The 20,909-nt window shown below is 36.9% G+C and overlaps 2 protein-coding genes and 1 long non-coding RNA gene across 18 annotated transcripts in view; 1 reads left to right on the top strand and 2 right to left on the bottom strand.

Moving 5' to 3' along the window:
• Window positions 1–2,514: 2,514 nt before the first annotated feature.
• On the bottom strand, window positions 2,515–3,114 carry fgfbp1a (fibroblast growth factor binding protein 1a). Its single transcript, XM_020591913.1, has one exon. The coding sequence runs from the start codon at window positions 3,112–3,114 to the stop codon at window positions 2,515–2,517; it is 600 nt and encodes a 199-aa protein (XP_020447569.1).
• Window positions 3,115–5,961: 2,847 nt separating this feature from the next.
• The window catches only part of prom1a (prominin 1a), a 65,128-nt gene continuing 50,180 nt past the window's right edge, over window positions 5,962–20,909 (bottom strand). For 2 of the 15 annotated variants that reach the window (XM_020593193.1, XM_020593241.1), the window contains 16 exons: window positions 20,643–20,746; window positions 19,984–20,068; window positions 17,244–17,390; window positions 16,790–16,861; window positions 16,552–16,644; window positions 15,675–15,692; window positions 15,142–15,195; window positions 14,977–15,057; window positions 14,830–14,898; window positions 14,288–14,377; window positions 13,510–13,625; window positions 12,670–12,693; window positions 12,190–12,258; window positions 10,788–11,126; window positions 9,448–9,480; window positions 5,962–8,841 (listed from right to left, as the gene is read on the bottom strand). In XM_020593193.1, the coding sequence (XP_020448849.1) occupies window positions 11,057–11,126; window positions 12,190–12,258; window positions 12,670–12,693; window positions 13,510–13,625; window positions 14,288–14,377; window positions 14,830–14,898; window positions 14,977–15,057; window positions 15,142–15,195; window positions 15,675–15,692; window positions 16,552–16,644; window positions 16,790–16,861; window positions 17,244–17,390; window positions 19,984–20,068; window positions 20,643–20,746 (1,092 nt within the window). In that variant the 3' untranslated portion in view covers window positions 5,962–8,841; window positions 9,448–9,480; window positions 10,788–11,056. The other 13 variants (XM_020593255.1, XM_020593271.1, XM_020593226.1 and 10 more) reach the window with 11 other exon arrangements.
• Window positions 18,071–20,909, top strand: part of LOC109956331 (uncharacterized) — a 55,143-nt gene continuing 52,304 nt past the window's right edge. Inside the window, exons 1-3 of one of the 2 annotated variants that reach the window (XR_002274389.1) lie at window positions 18,071–18,492; window positions 18,601–18,698; window positions 18,983–19,127. This is a non-coding gene — a long non-coding RNA (uncharacterized LOC109956331). The remainder of the gene's footprint in view (window positions 18,493–18,600; window positions 18,699–18,982; window positions 19,128–20,909) is intronic. The other variant, XR_002274388.1, reaches the window with a different exon arrangement.

Here is a 20,909-nt window from a genome sequence, read left to right as displayed (position 1 = left end):
CCGGAGGGGGAGTACTCTGTCTGTCATAAATCACTGTGCACTGTGCTGGATGCTCATTTCCATAGCAGTAATGACATTTTTCCAGCTCAGTTAACATCTTGTTCACCAACTGCTTTCATTGGGTCTTAGCTCTAATTCAGCAGTTTTCTCATTTTTCTTTAAAAGAAGTGACTTTGTGTTGTTTGTCAGTTGTAGCTGTTGTGCTGCACCAAGAGACCTGGTGCGATATTTGTGGTAGTTCATTAATTCCCTACAGTTCTTTGTAATCTTAGGCAAAGCTGTTTATGAACCAAATGCCCATTCACATACATACAAAGGCTTTCATATGAGCGTGTGATCTGAACTGTATGCACACACTGTGCAAATCTTCTTTTTGTTTTCCCCACCTTCGATTTGACCAAAGCCCACTTCTCTCAACCAGTCAGGAGCCACAGGCAGTCAGGCCACCTGTAAGTACACACCATCCACAGTCCACCTCACAGGAAGGATAAGTTAGGATTGTGTTAGAGATGATGGGTTTTTGACCTGCGCTGCTTGCAGGAACTGAAAACCATGTGCCTCTAGAATGCCTACAGTAAATCACAGTGTTGCAAACACCACAAAACACACCCTTTGCTGGATGCTTTTATCCAGTGTGCTACAGCATCACAATGCATCAGGGACCCCTACTGTCTGTTCCCTGAGATGTGCAGTATACACACTAGAAAGCATCTCATTTAATGTCTTTTCATTTACAGTTGTTATTCTGAGAGAGCAGAGTTTCAGCAGTTTAAGGTTATGTAGGTGTTTTCTGAGAAAGGTCTGGGTGAAAACAAATATATTACTAGTCAAAGGAATTACTGTATGCTGGAATATTAAAATTACTTTAGTGCAATCTGATAAAATTTTGTGAGGTTTTTTGCATTTGAAATGACAGGTGGTTTCAACAGTCTTTGACAGTGCGTTTGGTTTTCAAGTTGTTTAAAACCAATGATTGCCTGTACAGAGTGTTTAAATAAACCCTGGCTGGGTGTTCTTGTGACATTTTAACATTTAAATTGGAGCAGTTATATTGATGCATTATGCATCACTTTTCACAAGCTGTGCAGCAGTCTTGTGTTTTCAGCAGCTGGTATTTTAAAGCCTTGCTTAAAGGGAAGGAAATTCCTGTCTCAATATTCTTCTGTATTGATTCACTACATTCCTGCACTTATTTTGTGACTGCCCTCTAATTTACTTTTTGTTCCAGTTGTGTTGCTTCAGTGTGCTTCATCTACCAATAAGAGATTTCCCACATGGCCCAAAATGCAACCTGCTGAGAAACTGAGCTGGATGGATTTCAGCTGTGGGAGATGAAGCTCAAGTCATCAAGAACAAAGAAAATCTGTTTGTCCTGAGGTCGCTCTGTGAGTGGAGAAAGTTGTGTTTGCTTCTTGACATGTAAATAGCAGAAATTTTCAGCGTAACCTCCATAAGAACAAGTACTAAATGTAAGACCATCATTTCCAAACAAACAGCTAGAGTATTCAGTGTGTGTTAAAAGATGGATTTCTGGTCAGTTTAGCTGCTGACTGTTGGTCCTGACACTTTTTTTTTTCTCTTCTGCCCATGTTTCAGCTTTGAGTTTACATCACAATAACAACATCAAATTATGAAATTCAGACAAGTACATCTCATCACATTCTTTTGTTTCTTCTTTCTTTCATTCATTCTTTCTTCCTTTCTTTCTGGACTGGATAGATTTTTTTCATGAGTTATTGCACATTACTGATCTTGGTTTGCATGCCACACTTAATGTTGCAAGCTGCAGTGAGCTTTTAATGGTTTCACATTGAGAAAGTGGATTCAGAGGTTTGTCAGTGCCAAAAAATGTAGGCTACAGCTTCTAAAATCACACTCCCTCTGGTTAAAATACTTTGTCAATACCCAACATGCCCAAACGTCTAATCTCCCAGCAAATAGTTTCAGCAAGAATGTGCACAAACATTTGGGAAAGATAACAGGGTTTCCACATTGTAGGGTAACATTTTTGAAAGATAACAGGGTTTCCACATTGTAGGGTAACACATGGTGCCCTTGTTTAATGTTAAATCAAAAAGATAATGTCATTTTTAATGAGCGTGATAGAAAACAAATGGCTTTAAATTAACTTAGGGGAAGAGGCATGTTCTAGAAACAGAAAAGAAACAATCTGCCTGTAGTGTAACTGTGTGTGTGTGTGTGTGTCTGTTTGTAAAAGAGAGCAGTTCAGCTTTCTTGTTAATGATTTGATTTTCTGCAATATTTTTTTAAAAACCACCACCCAGTAAATGTTTCTCAAAAGGACAAATTGTAGGAAAAAATGAAAGAATAGATAAAAAACCTATTGAGGGGTAAAACCCACTGTCAGCAATATGGAGATCTAGTTAAAAGGGGCACACTCTACATAAAATCAAACAGTTCTGTGAGAACAGATGAAAACTGTGATGAGCAAGTATTGATGCGAGTGTGCGCAGAGAGCTGAATTTATTTTACTTCTTTGAGTTGTTTTCTGCCTCAACAATCATAATCCTGCACCATAGTAAAAAAGAATGTGCAAAAACTTGACCAGGTGTCACCGCAGTACTCCTCTGCCAGCTGTTTGTTACTGTGTTGACAGGATTTGACAGCTCGGGGTGCAGGTGCTGGAGTAGTCTTCCTCTGTGCACTGTGGAGTCTGAAATGAGCATCTCTGTTAGCTCTTCTGCACACTGTCGCCCTGACCAGCACACTACTGTCCTGGCACAAAACCTTTTGCTTCTTTAGTGCTCTTGCAATTTGCTTCCAGTAAAGTTGGACGTTGGAAGCATAGTGGGGACAGGCAGCCGGTCTGGCAACATATTCACAGCTGAAGTGCCTGTCGCCCTTCTTGCAGGTAACACTGAGGATGAAGAGATCCTGACCTGTTGCAGCCCAAGTACAGGCAGACCTGTCTGTGGTGACAAGTTTCCCCTTAATAGGCTGAGCAGAGGCAGACTTAGGTTGTTTGTCTTTATGTTGTCCTCCGTCCACTCCTCGTCCTCTCCCTCCATCAGCTTTTTGACAGCTGCCCAACATCAGCTGGTGAGAAATACAAGCCAGAAACAGCAGGATGGTGATGTTGGTGGTGAAAGCCATGAAACCAACACAAATGAGCCTGCAGGAGGATAAGTTAGGATTTAGATAACAGACCTAAAATGCTCTCCATTTTCCTTCTTAAAAAGAATCATTACTGTATAATCCCCTTTTAGACCTACATTTTAGAAGGAAACAAGTAGTTTTACCTACAGGCATTTTATTGCACTATTGAGAAACAGTGACACTGAAAGAAATAGGCAAGACAATTTTTTTGTATAGTACCTTTTCAAGGCATTATGAAATGTTTTACATAAGACAGAAAATAATAAAAATCAAAGAAATGCAAGGCAATTTAAAATGTTACAAATGTGTGTTTAAAAGAATGAAATAATCAGTAAAAAGGAATCAATCAATAACAATAAACAATCCTAAACCTATTTTAGTAAAAGGAAATAGCAAATACATTTTTAATTCTTGATCTGAGACCGAGCCAAAAGTGGAACAAGTAGAGTAAAAGGTGACATACTGTAAATACTGTGTTAGCAGAGAAGGTAACAAGATACATTACTACAGTACAATACAACAAGTACAGACACAAGCCAAACACAGCTGCTGAATAAGTATTTTAAGTCCTGAATTCATTCATGTTAATGGACTAGAAGTAGAAAATAGAAAAGAAACACTCAGGAATGAAATACAAGTACCTCAAAATTGTACTTAAGTACACTACTTGAGAAATTGTACTTAGTTCCACTCCACTATGGACCATGATGAAATTTTAATGCACTGTAGGATTATTTTGTGCACATTGAGGTAATATACAGAAAGTACTGAAGTAAGAGAAGCAGCCACTAAACACACACATACACACACACACACACACACACTACAAGTCCTAATACTATACTAATACCAAACTGATTAGTAAGTATTGTCATTACAGAGTGACACCAGATGAAAGAGCTTTGACTTACCTGAAGTTGTCAGTCACTTCACTTTGCTGTTCACACACCTGAAAGCTAAGAGTCCGGTTCACCTGGAGCTGCAGTACACTGCTGCAGAACGGCTTCTCCCCTTCACACACACACTCATGCTGTGTTTTCATTCCTTGTGGGGACTTTACATTGACATACATTCATTTCCTGTAGACTTATCCTAACCTTAACCATAACCTTAAACCATGTTATCCCCTAAAATTCAGTGATTTCCATGGCTGGCCGAGTCACCACCATGTGAGAGTGTTAACAGGTTTTGGTCGCATAAATGTAAGTAATACAAAGGCATGCACACACACAGAGTGAAAGACTTACTTTATAAACTTTACTTATTTCAGAGTAGGTGCATTTTGAATCTATTCACTACATTACATGATTAATCAAAACTTGCAAAACTTTCTTAAAATGCTAGAAAAGGGGGTTTAAATAACCTCCTTCACAAGCTTCTGCATAATGAGATTGGGACACATTCTTACACATTCTCAACAAATTTAAAGTCAAAACAACAGAGTGTAAATGCTTTAAACATGTAGTCCTCCTTAAACTTATAACTGTAAACATCAGATTTATTTTGAGATATCAGGACCAAAAGTAATCGTGCTATCTGCCTGTAGAAGTCCCACCTGCTTTACGGTAAGTTAAATATAATGGACATTTATTTTAAACAGATACAAAAAGTATTTTCTTTTAAACTTTCACTGGACCATCTGTTAGTACAGTGTGCTAATGATGAAATGACTTGAAATATCTGCAAACGAACCAGATGTTCCTTCAAAATAAAATGACGAACTGGTTGAACAAGTCTCTGAAACTGAAGCACCAGTGACACCTAGAGCACAAATATATTATAGCAGGCAGTTTTTATAGCCTAAACACTGATATACTGTACAGTAATTATTTCATAATGATGATTATGATGATGGCTGTGATTATAATGCATTATGATACCATATAGCAGTATGTGATTTTAATGCTGATGCTTCTTTGAAATTGAATTTTGACATGATTTGATACATTTTTATTGGTATTTCTGTTAGGATGGATCAGTAAAATTGAGCTGACCAACTCAGTGAATTTAAGAATAATGCTTATTTACACAAACATTTTCACATTTATTACATAGCAAGAAAAAGAAATGTCTGTTTTAGACTCGGGGGATTAGTGTGGTCGTTGGGCCAGAGAGGGTCTGATTGTGTGGGGTTGGCAAGTCTCAAGTGGGTTTATTTTCAGGTCTAACTGGAGAATAAGGGCTCGCTGTGAGTGATGTGGGACTAAGAGTCAACACATCTGAAAGAAATTTAGCTCAAGGTGTAAAGAGCTGTTGGATCTCTGGAATGAGTTTTTTACCAAATATATGTTCATGCATCTATATTTAAAATTAAAAACAAATAATTCCTATAAAAAGCCACAGTTTTCTAATCAATCAATCATATGAGTGTTGTATTTATTCCATGAGCAATTTTGTCAGTTACAGTTTTTAGATGAAGGGTGATGTAAAACTCTTCAGCTGGAGTCACAATTTCAAAAATAACTATTTCAACAGCATTTGCTGTGTAACACTCTAAAGATCCACTGCTTCTGTTTTTAATTAGTTTTGGTCTCAGCACCACATAAGTATGTACTGTTTCATTTGTTTTGCAGCTGTCACATGACTTTCAGGGGTATATTTTCGTAATTTATATAATTAATTTCCTTTCCTGATTAATGCATGTTGGCTATGCTTATTGTTTTTATTTTTTGCAAATAATAAAAAGCTTAAATTTTTTATTAGATTAACCCAAAATATTTGCCAAAATAAAAGGCATGTTATCCAAAAAACCACTGCCTATACCATTTTCATAGAGCCTATCAGGACTTTTTAGGAAGGTTCTACAGTGCAACCAAGAAGAAAGACAGTGAAACTGCAACAAACTGAAGTCCAAAGTTTATTCACAATATGCACTCTCTTCACCACTACATAAAATGTTCCCCATGGCTCCATCAGTGTCTAACCTTGGAGCACATGCTATATGGACAGTTCAAAGTTACCTCTGCATTTGTCCTGACAACATCCATCCAGGGTTTGGATAAACTATATCTAATTTAAGCACTTAGTAAAATCACCATTTTCTCCCAGGATGGGTAACTCACATCAGACTCTATCAGACAGGAAAACCAGTGATAGCTGTGAGCACAGTGCTACTTTAGAAATGTCCATCTTAACAAGAAATGAGGTATTGCAATGAAATAAGCAAGCAAACTGCCAAATATTGGGATGCCAGTGGAGGCCATTTTAACTTTACATTGGATGATGGTTAAGGGACTTTATCTGGAAGTTATATAAAACAGAGAGGTTAGCTAGCTTACTAGCTCTAGCTACTAGCTAAATGGCCAAAATAAAAAAAAATAAATAAATCTGTGCCATAGGCTACTACATTCATGTTGTAAAGTCAATATAATGTTGGTTAAAAATAGGAGTTAAATAAAAGAGTAAAAACAGGAATTGGGAATGTCAGACTTATGTAAAACACATACTGTAAGTTAGCTAGTTTAGCTTTAGTAGGTAGCTGACTGGCCTTTTTGGGAGGCCAAAAACAAACAAACAAAATTCAATAGATATAAACCTATGATCTAATCTTTTTCACAAGATCTGTTGATTTGTAATGTCAATGTGAGGTAATGGACATAAAATGGGACTAATATTTGGAGTCAGTTGACACCTAGCATAAGATATTTCAAAATCCTTTAGCACTTTCACAATGTATCACACAAGACATTAAAATATAATGTTGTGTAATGCTACTTCACTTAATTTAGATATCTGATTTTTAGTAATGTAAATCCTTATATTTGGGCTAATGTTGTTGCATTTCCAGTGTTTTCAAACACAGCTAAAACCCAGCCTTTCAATGTTAAGATGGAAATCATTTTTTCACAATGTGCATCAACACCATCAGCTGTTTAAACCATAAAGTATTTAATCTTCTATTCTTTTCTATTTGACTGACAGTGCTCACTTGTCCCACGAATGGATTGTCTAATTGTTGATTAGATTCTGCTGACAGCAGCTGGAAATCTAGCATAGATGTGAGGTGGGTTGTATAACTGGATTGGCTTGCCCACTGCATTAGTCATTAGTCAGCATATTTCTCAGTCAACAGCCATAGACAAGCATTACAAATGGAAAACAATCTCTTGAATACATTAATTTACTCATTAGTTTTAATTGTATCCATAGCTACTGTGGGAGGTTAAAAAGTAGAAACAAATTAAGCACATAAATAAAAGCCCACTGACCTACAGTAAAGAATGATTTGGCTTGAGAAAGCATTTCTCCACTTTAAAAGAATTGCCACTACAAAAGCAATAAAGACTTAATTATAAACGTCATGTTAGTGAACTCAACAATGTTACTTGTGTTGTTCATTCATTGGCTGCGAAGAATCTAAAAGCTTTATGAAGTAAATGTTATGAAGTTATGCTCTGAGTTTATTGTGTTTATTTTAAGGGAAAATACACTCAAAATATTGAGACTTCTACAAAAACACTATTTAGTGATGTAGCTTATAATTTTCAAGCTCAGGCCTGGGCAACTCAGAAAGTCAAATAATAAATCTGAAAGGATTCAGGACATTAAAAAAGGCAAAAACATTGAAATATAACCAAAACATTGTCATCTATTTAGCTAATCTTTGTAGTGTTTCCTACACTGGATATGTTTTCTTTAGGACAAAAACTATTCAAATGAATCAAACTGTGCAAAAATAGGAATTGCAAAAAAAAAAAAAAAAAAGGATTGCAGCAACAAAGCCACAAACCTATTTTTGACTGTTTAGAGGCATTCTGGGGAATGTAGGAAATCAATACCTGACAAAATTAAAAGGTGGATGTTAACAAAAATGCTAAAAAAAAGTTATAGTAATGACTACATTTTAAACACTGTACCAAAAAATTTCATGCATTACAGACTGGTCATTTTTAACAGTGTAGCAGACGCTGCTGGTAGATTTTCCCTTTAAGAAGGAGCATGTCTGCCAAAACACAAGAGCGAAACATATTTTTGAAAGGCAGCCCGTTATATGCAATGTGCCTCAGATGAGCAAAGATGACAAATGTTCTTGTAATATTATAGACACTTTATAAGGTCATAGTAAATTGTCATGTGATAATCCCAGAAACCCACCTGGGAACAACCCATTTCTGTATTTTTACCACTTTGTTCAAATCATCCAGTTCTTAAGGTACAACACACCCACTGACTCTCATAGGGTGCCGTTAAAACATGTTGTATATCATGTTAATTTATATCTTTCCCCAAATGTTTATTGACAGACTGTTACACCTTAACATCAGCTGCCTCCATCCATCTGTCCATGATACATCCATTGTAAGGAGAAAGACACTTCCTCCAGCTGCTTGCCATGATGTTTGGATGACATGGCATCCAAACATCAGCCACTGTTTTCTTAAACACAAACAAGTACATTAAAACAAACAGGCATTACAGTTATTGTCATGTCCTGTCTCTGAATGTGGTTTCAGCTTGATTTTGTGTCTGAACAAAATGTAAACGCAGACACAGCAGTCCTTTGAAAAATGCAGAACAAGCCTGGCTCAGATTGATGCACAGGGAGAAGGGTTGGATGTGTTGCAGGGAGTTTGTTGGAGGATGCTGGGGAGCAGGTTGTGATCGGCCTGGCCGAGGAAGGCGAGTTGATCGTTAAAGATAAAAACACTTGTTGTTCTTCTGCTGTTGTAAGGAAACCAGCTTTCACTGAGTTTCATCTGGCCCAAGGGATTATGAAACATTCGTCTTAAAAACAGATGAGACAAAAAGTATGGCTTGGTTAGTGAACCCAAAATATACTCAACTTCACTTTGCTTTAGAAAATATTGCACTATTTTTGTACCATTCAGGACTTCTACTTTTCTTAGCCCTATTCCTAGTCATCATAGACTTGTTATGCTGCCAGAGACAAACTCATTTCTTCAGCTGACACTAAGTTCTTATACTGAGTCTTAAAACTAAACAAATGACAAACAGATCTGATGGAATAACCACATTGGATCTAGAAATTTCATGATCTTAATGATAGTAATTTTATCCCTCATTATTTAAATTTATTTTCATATATTTCTCCACTGGAGCAAAACTGCTTTGAAAATGCAGACGTGCTGCATACTATCATTTGGCAAACTTGTCCTACTTATTTAAAGGATAATGAAATGTTTAGACTCGGAACAAGAATAAGTTACCTGTTAAATGGGCATCTTAACAGTGTTCTATGTACAATTGTACCATGAACCATTGTATTTCTTACTGATTATATGGAAATAAAAACTTGTTGAACAAATCCAGCAGCAGATTAAACTAAATGCACAGAATCTAAAATTTAAAAATGTAAAAAGGAAAACTTACTATCGTGTATTTTAGTTCCAGTTTCCCAGGGCACTGGGAAGATAAATATAAAAAAAAGAAATTATATTTTTTAAATATTAAGTTAATATTTCAAAAACATGATGCATTTCTTTACTCTCTCTTTGGAATGGCCCAGGAGATTAATGCAAATCTAGCTGGGCTGTGAAATAAAAGAAAAAGCATGGCGCTTTTATAAAGATCCACAGAGAATCTTTCAAAGACTGCCTTGTGCTTTTTGCTACTAACAAAGGCACTATCGTTACAGTAGTCTCATAAAACCTGCCTCCACTGGGAATCATGCATTGTCCTCTAGATATCAAAAGTTGTATTTCAAAATGCTATACCTCATTTTGGAAGAAGTGTGAAATTATGTCATGCAAATTTCAATATATCAACCACAAGTGATCATGTAACTTAAAATGTTTTTCAAAAGTATGTCCTGAAATAGCAAATCTAATTTTAATCACATGACTTCTGTGTTGCCACTAATCATTTTTATCTGTCAACATGATGGTTAGAGCTGACGCAACCATGGCTACTGTGCAACAAATATTACATAGCATGTTATCATGCCAATCTGTGGATACTAGTGGGCACAACATGTATAAGTCATAAATGTCCCATAGTTCCATTTGAACCAAAACAAAAGAGCTAGGAAACAATAATCATTTTTTCACAGACACTGTGACTTGTCAAAATCAACAATAGGGACTAAGCGGTAGACAATAACAATGGTTTTGTTCTGTGTCCTGGAACCATGGCAGCACGACAGAGTTGGCATGAACAATACCAGGACCCTGAAAGTGAAGCAGCTAAATGTGCTGCAGACATTTTGACAGTGTTATTGTTTTTATTGGTGCTTTTTCTACTGTGACATGTACACTTGTAGTAGGTCATGTAGTTCTACCAGAAAAAGAACACCTCCAACCCAGCTATTTATTAGACAATGTGTAAAATCTTAGTTAAAGCACCTTTAATTTTGCTTGAAGCATTAAATTTGCATAATTGCTGTGAACAAAAACTATCACAGGGTGGACAAAGTACATCAAGAAGGCTAGTGGTATAAATATGCAATTGAGGAATAAAGCACATTATCATATATGGTGTTTTGCAAAATTATAATTTTAAATAAGGATTAATCCTAACTGACACGAATTGTCCCAATAAATGTAATGTAAATGAGGCAGTTTTAGAACAAAATTTTAATCTTAATAAGCATCAAAGTGAAAAAAAAGCTGAAAGGAGAACAAGTACATGAAGCTCTTCTCCTCTACAACACACTGACTAAGCAGTCAAGACATTTATGCTTTGTTAGTGATTCCAAAATTAGCAGTTCTCACCATATTGGTTTTCTTGCAAAGTCACTGTGAGCAGAAAAGCACTAAAACAAGCTGTAAAGAGGTGTTTGAAGGTTAGGTTAGAGTAGTGCATAAGAAATACCATGAAAAACAGAAGGAGAGATAGATGCAGCAGACACTAAGATGACGCTTGGGTCAGGGAAAGCTGAAGAACGGAAGGAAGGCATTAAATAAAACAGTGTTAGAGAAACAGAGGACTGACTTGTTGGTTTTCCAGTACCTTTCAGAAGCCAGAACGAGCTCCGGCTCTGTCACCAGTCGATGTGCCTCGGAGGAGCCGAGGCCCGTGGGAACCTGCTTATGGTGTCATAGGTAGGGATGCTACCAGCACAATGACACACACACATTGCACAACGTTAACAGCCATGGACAGAAAATTCAACTTTCATCATTTTGTTATGCCACTGAGCACTTCTCATCTTTTACTCAACAAAGAGGAGAAGGATGAATGGTTCACAAGGCAGAGAGCAGAACAGCTTTGTCAGCGTGCACTGATAGGGGCAATAAGTACGTTTCTGAAAGCACCAAATAATTAAATTATTATACTGTGTATGAGAAAAGTTAAGTGTCAGTGTTTCAATACTGTAGCTGCTGGTAAAGGTCAACAGAGATCATACAACAGATTACTCAGTGCCCCTTTAAAATAGTAGTTTTTGGACTGTGATTTGTAGGTTTCATTCCAAAATCTTGTATCCATTTGAAGTTATGCATCTCTAGTTCAAAATGTAGTTGGTTCCTCTAGAGCTGATATACAGGATACATGTAGGAGCCAGATGGTCTTGTCAATAATTTCACTGTTTTGTTCTCTGCTTGTACCTTCTGCTTCATTGGTTGGTCGTCCAAATGCATCCACATCCAAATGCAACTTAAATCTATATAACATGCAGTTAGAGGTTTCATTAGATTAAGGAGAAAATCAAAGGAGCAGCATTTTCAGCATAACACCAAAGCTTGACATGCTTGCCTCTCTCTAAACAAAATGATCAGGTGTACATTCATCGGACTTTGGTCGACTCTAAACGAGAGGAAACAGGAAGATTTTTCACATCACGCAAACATCCAAGTGCGCACACAGAGCATGCACTAGGTTAGTATTATGGTAGATTCCCAAAAACCACACAACAGAACATCTGGCAACAAGACAGAGAAATATTATGGTATTGAAATGGCACAGATAGTGCAAAAATACACTTACTTGCTCAGTCATTCTGACAAATTTGCTTGTGTCATGCTCAACAATTTGAACAGTTTTTTGGAATCAACTCCCTCGAAGCCATGCACTGAGTGTGGCCAAGTCATTTATGCTTGTGAAAAAAACCTCACTACTGCACGCATGCCTCCACTCCCCATCACATGCAGTCAACAGGATTAATATATCATTTACCTTGTCAGCATAGGATTTGGGATACCTTGTGAGCTCTCACTATGATAACCATTATTACCAATTTCCATACTGAAAACAAAATATTTTATAAAAAAAAAAAATGAAAAATGAAAAATGTAAAGTGAGAGACATGGCATGCTGATCAAACTTGTAGAGTAAAAATGCTTTCTTTGTGAGTAGCCAAACTTTACTAGAATGTTAGGAGATAAACATTTTTGAGTAGAAACCATAGTGTTTTATTTTCACTATAACTTACAAAACATGTAAGGTAATGATTGCAAGAGCCCTTCGTGAAAGTTAAGGGTCACTTTTCAAAGGTAGCACATCACAAGAAGCCACATCATCCACCCATAAGAGCAAGTCCAAGCTTAAAAACGTAAACCAGCACCAAGAATTTAGTAAACAGTTCTATGTACAAGATCCAGAGAAAAGCAGAGTGATATAAGTGGAAAAGGAGAGGAAGGTGGGAAAAAATCTTACGTTTTCATGGGAATTGTTTCAATGCTATAAAGATACGCAAACACACACACAAGAGAAAAACAAAATAAAAATGTTATTGAAATATTCAGAAATAGAAATGCACCAGACAGCTGCCTGTGATCCAGTACAGATCACATGGCAAGAGATGCCACTGACTGGGGCATTATCTTGTATTTGTTTAAAGCCATAACAAAGTCAGTCCACAGAGGTTGAAAATAAAGGTCTGTGAAGAAGAAATACAACAGCTATATGACAAATGCATCAATGATTCTTTGTAAAGTGCCAAGTGCGCGACAGAGAGGAATGTAACTGAAAAAACAAAGGATGTGGAAGATGGAAATAGTAGAAATGGTTATCACAACGTAAAATGCCAAGTCCCAGAAACAGAGGAACTAGAAGGAAGAGAAGAGGGAGGAAAAAATAAATCAGCAATACACCAGTAGAGCTACTGTGACAAAACAAAAACCCCAAAGAGATTTTCTTCTTGTGTTGAATCTAAAAGGCTAAATTTACTTAGAGTAGCTAACTCATATTCTTAAAAAAAACTAATTTTTTTAAGTGACAAAGTTTGCAAACTACAAACTAGAGAAAAGAGGAAACTCCATCTTATGATTTGCAGTGAGCAGGAGAAGAAAAAGAAGTTGATCCAAAAGAAGGATGTCCTGCAACCATGTACATTGAATAAAAATATCGGTTGTACAAACTATTGTATATTTATTGGCCAGTGAATGAGTAGGTATCCAATCATAACTTATTCTGTAAGGTGTAAATACCAAAAATACAGTCAATATTTGTTCCATATGTTTTTGAAAAAGAAGCGGCAGAATAACAATGACTCACTCATCGTAAACATCCTCTGTATCCATCCTGCGGTAGTACTTGGCTAACTTCACTGCAAGGATGATGCTTGGGAGCAGGAAGATGGTGCTGCAGCCCAGGCCCATCCAGAATGTATTCTGAAGAAAAGAAAAACTATTAGAACTATAAAGATGAGTCAATTAATTGACTGACAGAACTGAATAGTAAAACTATCTGGACATTCTCATAAATGCTGAAATCTTTCTTTGTCTTTTGCGAAAGAACGTTTATTTAATTTTCTGTTTTGGATTGAAAAAAGTTCTAATATGTCACCTTGGGCTTTTGGATATTCTAATTGCAATTGTTTTCTATTTTCTGACATTTTATTGCAGATTTATCAATAATGGAAGTACAGTAATAGTTGTGCCCCTTCAAACAATTATTTAAAACAGCTGTAAATTTATGTCACATTTTTGTTATGCCAAATATAGTATATATTTGGTCGACCTTATCACTGTGCAAAATGTAACTTACATCAATTAAGATTAGAAAAAACTATGTAAGCAAACCAAACTTCATATTTATTTAAAATCTAATGAAAACAGCTGTTGCTGTGGTTTTATACCCACCATTATAAACACTTCGTTTTTTTTATACTGGCTGAACATTGTCACGTACTGGACAATGACTGTTCTTACATTTGAAATACACAATACACAGTACAGAAAATCTGTTGTAATATGCCTAACCTCAATGATCTATAGAGCTAACCATACAAAACACATTAGAGTTTCTTTTACTCTAACTCCCATATCATTACCATAGAGTCAACCAAGAAACTACAAGCAATGATGTCTGCAGTGTCCACTATGTTACTGAAGGGCTTGCATGGTGCCACCTCCAAAGCCAGCTACAGAAAGAAAAACATAAACAGTAAACATCAACAGAAATACAAACTGTACATTGGCAGTAAGAGTGTCCTTTTCTCTGGATGTTAGGTTCTATTTCCACTTGCTAACAAGTCACTTTGCTAGTTATAAATCTCTGTACTGTAACTGTGAGTGGCCTTGTGACTGAAACATAATGTTCTATGAGCAGCTCTGAGATTGACAAAACAGCTTCCGAACTCATACATTTTCTTAGTTCCTTAGGGTCACTACAGCAGAAACCCATGTGCCACAAAGCAAATTCCTCAAAATTATAGAGGTTGTAACTGTTATATTTGCCTCTAATGCATCTAAAACTCTTAAGCATTCTTATGCCTGTGCCTAAATCTTGGTTTTAACTAAATGAATATTAATAAGTCAACACTAAAGAAATGCAGTGAAAATGAAAAGTAAGAACTGAGTGAGTACTACTTACAGATGTTTTGACCCACTCTATGTATTGACGGAAGTAGTCAACTATCATCGCTGTGTATTTTTTTGTTTCCTGAGGAAGATTAAGACACAATGTGAGTAACACCTCATTTACAGATTGATAATACAAACAAAGTCAGACTGTAGTTACCTGACTGATTAAATGTGTAGTGTTCTGAGAGATGAGTAACTGAGCAGCATTGACAGCACTGAGAACTGCCAAGACTTTGTTCTGGAGAGAATAAAAGTCATTTTGAGATTAAGTCAAATTCTGATTTCAGATTTCTGACTGAGACTGGGGGGCTGGCTTACTTACTGGCAGGTCTGAGGCTGTTCTCTCCAAGAACCTCATACTCTGGTTCAAAGCGCTCTTTAAAAAGGGAAATCAAGAACACAAATTAACATTAGAAATATGAAAGGTCAGGGGGTTTCAACACCTTTAAACATATCCCCGTGAAACACTAAGGGAGACCAGGAAAGACCAAAACATTTTACTTCCATTACAGCCATGCTGAAGAAAGTTACTGTCTTTATTATACAATTGCTTAGCATTATATATGAAACAGCTGTTTTCCCTCCGCTGCTGGAAGAGACACATTTGTTACCAAAAGAATTCTGAAATATACCTGTGGTAACATTTCCCAAAGTGGATATTTTGGAACATTTCCATGCAAAACCCTTAATGTACAACAACACAGAGTATATGATTCTTATGTAAATACACACACACTCCTACAATCACATCCAAACTGAGATATAATTTCTTTGATTATGTAAAACAAAAAATATTTCTGTTCCAAATAATGGATGGGGACACTAAATGCACAGGACAGACATGTTTCAGCTTACCCTTGCTCTACCATATTTCTTGAAGTTGAAAGTGGAGCAAGCAAACAAACAAACACAAAAACATAAAAGCTGTTGTAAAGCACATCACTGTTTATCTGAATCGCTAAAAGCTTTAAATCCTTGGTGTTATTCAGAAGAATGAGAGTAGCTTTGAAGGCAAAAAAAAGAATATTTAATTTGTTTTCTGCAGACATGTCATGTTTGATGACACAAGCCTGAGGCAAAAAAAAATTGCTTTTGATTATATTAAATGACACATTGAATTTATGTATTCTCTGTCAGAGATGATACAATTCGATTTAAACAGGCTTTTTTTTACCTGGATAATGCATCAGTTGCTCTTACTCAGTAGCTTTAGCATTACTGCAAAACACTCATATTCATTAGTTTGGAGCACATTTTGAAATAGACCTTCTTTAAAACTGGATTCACTAATTAGGTATGTGAGCTCCAAAGGACTATAGCACACCTATTGCAGTCCTGTGGGTTTCTTATTATTATTCTTTTGTTTTATTTTTCGTCCACCAAAGTTTCGTCCTGCTACTCCTCCCCCAGTTTTTGAGGTACCTGCACCAAATTCAAGTATATTGTGTCTTCCCATTGGGAAAAATGTTTATAAAATGAACAGTTCTAGGTTTTCTGTGAATCTTTGGCCATTTGTTGAGGGGGTAAAGAACAAACGTGACAAAAGAATTAACCAAATTAATGCAAAATGCATCAACCTCTGTAGGCACAAAGCTTTTAAGTGGTTTAGGGAGGATGTTTCCTTTCAGGGGATAACTAGGCAAAACTGATTTAACCAAAAACAGAACCCAGTCATGTCAGGAATGAATGCAGTATCTGAATTATAAACAGAGGCAACACTCTGGGGCATTACCATGGCCTGTTCCATAGGGGTGATTTGTTGACTGTGGATCTGTCGCAGAGTGCTAGCATGGCCTTTCAGAGCAGTCTGCAGAGGGCCTCTGGGCTGAAACACACACAGATAAACACACAGTTTTGGTGAAATATCACTTGTCACAGCACAGAAAGGAATGTTAGCCCATATGTTACAACAGAAATCTTGTAAGAGAATTTTATTTGTGTCAGCCACTATGACACTATGGTGTTATTACCATGAGGTCTGCCTGGGCCTCCAGCACAGTGGCAAAGGAGAGCAGGTTCACTACAGTGACTCCTTTGTTCACCTGAAGATAATAATGTATAAAGTGAAAACATAATGTAAACAATCCTGTCTGAGTAACACAAAGAGGCATGCCATATAGCCATGTACTACTTTATAACAGCACCACAATTTATTTGACTATTATTCTGTGATTTGAACCATTTTTAAAAGCCAGTGTGTGCGTATATCAATGTGTGCCTGCATTTTATGTGTTTCCAGCTCTTTATTTCTCTCTGTGAGTCTTAGTGAGTGCCCCTTTATGTTTCTGCTATGTCCTGTGTGGTTCTGTGTGCCTTGCTCACTCAGGCATTATAAGTGTATCTTCATGTGTATGTTTCCCTCTGGATTTGTTCATTCCACAATGTTGGTGTGTGTCTGATCAGTTTTGTCTACATGTGTGTTACCTCCTCCAGATAGTCAGCGTAGTTGATTTCTGACAGCCCTGCTTCAGAGAAATCCAGGAGGTTCTGCTTCCCCTCTGGCTCTAACAAGGTTATTGTGCTCAGGTCGATCTTAATGCTGTCCAGATGACCCACCACATCCGCAGTAAACTGCGGAAAAAAGGTTTGTAGGTTTGATAAAGTGTGGATGTATTTAAAACAAGGACTTTATTCTTGAGTAAATATTAGAACTGTTTCTAGATGCCTACAATGTAACTATGTTTGGATGTACAGTGTTTATCTATGTGTTAACTGTCTTTTTTATGTTTGTTAGAAAAACTCATTTATTAATCACAATTTATGTTTTTGTGCAGCAGAGATAAGGCATTACTGTAACTATTCATAACACTGTTAACATAATGAAAAGCTTACAAAAATGCAAAACAAATTTTGGCACTTGGGTGACCAAACATGGCTTGGATGGAACTCAGTGTATTCCACTAGAATGCTTTTATTTGATGTTGTTTAACAGGTTCTCATTGTTTTTGCTCTAAATTTCAGTCCTAATTAATGCATTTCTCTACATAAATCCTTTCTCTAGTGGAAAAAAATAAGTACATTACAGTGCAAAATTAATATTTCTCAACTATAAAGTGTTAAAATAAAAGACGTCTAAACGCTTCCTACTGGGCAGACATTAGAAGTGCAATTTCTGCAGTGGTTTCATGTGAATGTGTCAGAAAAACTTTATAAAATAATTCATTAGTTAATTTTCTGTTTCTTCCATATAGCATGAAACCTTCTGTTATACTGTGCTACACTTGTAATACAGGCACATGCAGCATGGGCATGCCATAAAAAAACTGCTCCAACATTACCCCTCTGAGCATGGATTTAACGGATATGTTTGGTCATAAATGCCTAAAATGATGTTGATTGGACAAACTCTACCCATGTGACCTCTCGTGTATACTGTTGCCAGATTGGGGCAACAAAATGCAAACAAATATGGACTATTATGGAATATTAACTCTGCTTGGCAATATTAACTTAATACTTGTTTCTTGTCAAAGTTTAGTTCTACTGTATTTATGTAGGCTGTGGCCACTTTATAAGAAAAAAAACATAATTATAGTGACATTTAAGCGCATATCTTCTTAAAACCTTTCTACTAAATGAAAATGATAAAGTATCTTTATGACAATTTTAGTTACCTTTTAATCGCTCAAATCTGGCAACCCTGTGTATGGATTCTAGCTAATAGATGTCACAGGTGTGCCCAACGTAACTTGTAAATGAATACTGATTAGGTAGTTATTTTAGTTGTCATAATTATTCGATGAATTGACATTACATGTCTTTATATTCATGTGAAATACAGAGGGCGTTGCTGGCATCGTTGGGAAACCTCTGCTAGCTGACAAAGTTAGCTAACGCTAACTCGTACAGGATGCTGGGTACCGTTTTAATGGTAGCCAGGTGAGTTAACATTAGCTAGCCGACAGTCGCGGTTTGCAGTGGAGTTGAAAATTACTTATCTATACAGTATGAGACGTGAATAATATACCCCCAAACATGAGGGAGAACAAGCATTAGAAATACATCTCACTATAGGCTTTACGCAGTAACGTTACATTACTGGAGGGCATTAGATTTTATAGACTGTGTCTAATAGTGTCCTTGAGCAGTGCAAGTGTATGTTCCAAATTCTAACCACCTGTGTGTGTGTTTTAGCTGATGTGCCCTATTTTACTTCTACAAAGGCACCTCACAGCTTGGTAAAACGAACGGATACTGTCGTGACTGTTACTTCAGTGCGGAACTATAACACAAAAGGCCAAAGGAAGCATGAGGCGCTCAACAAAATTCTCATGGAGGACTTACCATACAAAGATTTTTGAAATTCCAGTAAGTACTAAATGAAACTAAATGTGGTTGGACACTAAAATCTCACGTTAACATGTTGGTTAAAGTGACACTACAGTTATCACCAAGCTGATGCAAGTAATCAACTTGGAGAATGTATGAAATCACATGTTATTTGCATTTGAGAATTAGGCCATTACCTGTATTTTCACAGTGACAAGAATAAAATGCATGTCGTTACTCAGGTAAAAAGGGAACATTCATATTTTGAATAGACAAGTACTCACAATTTGAAAATATCTGGCAGCAAATATCCAGTTATTTTTAATGATTTAAAAGCCCTATCATTTTGAAAGATTTATTACTATAGCTTACAGACCCAGTCTGTTGTATTGAAATTTTGCCAACTTAAAGCAGGCATTAAATGAAGACAAATGTCTGGAAAGGGGTGCCACATGGGGTGTATCAGCTGTTGGCTAAAAGGAGCCAAGACACTCTTGCCAACTGGCAGGAAAGAGCTGAATGTCTTGGCCTTAGCCAGAAGTGTCCAGTTCTGCATAATAAAGATGTAGAAAAACAGTGACTGAGACCTGTTACAGCTAACAGTCGTAGCAAAGAAATCATTAGTTCATTTTAATGAAATGCTGTAGCAGAAATGGAGCTTCCTGGACGCTGCATCACTGTTGGCTTATGAAACCACATGTCTAAATTGTGTACTCTATTATGTTCCTGGTTTGAGAATGTAGTGTATTTAACATAGGGAGAAAGACAAAAAAAAAGATATAATCTGTGTGCTTTTAGGTATTTCCTGTTAATACAGTGTGTCATTGATTGACCATTTTAACAGCACGTGCATTTTATGTCAAAGCTACTAATGGTGTGTCATGAATGAACTAACCGCTGTGGTGTTCAGGAAAGAGGAGATGTTGAAGACTTTGTCCAGACGCATGGCAGAGTAGATGCCTTTGTTCTCTTTGCAGGTGCTAAGAAGGAGACACGCATATAAATACATGCACAGAGGAGTAACAGAGAAAAGTAGAAAGAGAGAGAGAGCGCAAATGTCAATTTAAAAGCTTCAGAGTGACAATATTTGCTGCCACCAAGTGAAGCTGATGGGAAGTACATGTACATACTGTATCTTGCAATACCAGTATGTCCCATGATAACATTTTGGGAGCCATGCACCATATACACACATAATGTATACAGTATTAGCACTGCTTGCTTGCTAATGGGCAACAACTTGTTGAAGCAACACTGCTCGATTTGGAAATGTGACTGCATCTGCTGTCACAGGAGGATATGCAGCTTCTCACTGGAGGAAGATGATGAAAGCTGATGTAATCACTGAGAAAGAGGCTGAAGAAAAACAGCACAGATAGAAAAGGAAAAGGATGCTAATTAGCTGCTCCAGGTTACTTGCAACTTTCTCTCTCTCATTTGAATCCTGTTAATGGAAATAGAATGGAAGTGAGGAGAATTTCACCACAGCATTGCTTCTGAAAGGTGGCAGACACAAGACTGTCACCCAAATACATATAAATGAGTTTGCTTTGCCTGTACAAGCTCTCTGCTGTCAGCTCCAGCTCGGAGTCACCGTACATGTAACCAGGGATGAAGTTCTTCCACTCTGGGCGGACCAGATATGGGGTGTCCACAACCTGGTGAATCAGAGAGCCAGAATGAGGGTGTATGATCAGTCATTCTCATGGGAAGTAGATTAAATAAACCTGGGCTGACTTTTGCAGAGCAGAACTTAATTCAAGACCAACCTGCAGAACCAAACAAAGTAGCAACCACGCTTCACTTTTTCCTGTGTTCTCA

This window comes from Monopterus albus, unplaced genomic scaffold (genome assembly GCF_001952655.1).
Source record: "Monopterus albus unplaced genomic scaffold, M_albus_1.0 scaffold2.1, whole genome shotgun sequence".
Classification (NCBI taxonomy): domain Eukaryota; kingdom Metazoa; phylum Chordata; class Actinopteri; order Synbranchiformes; family Synbranchidae; genus Monopterus; species Monopterus albus.
This window is presented reverse-complemented; position numbering and strand designations above follow the sequence as displayed.

What these genes read in the sequence shown, in the direction of transcription:
- fgfbp1a (XM_020591913.1), bottom strand. Translation starts at nt 3,114, where the DNA reads ATGGCTTTCACCACCAACATCACCATCCTGCTGTTTCTGGCTTGTATT.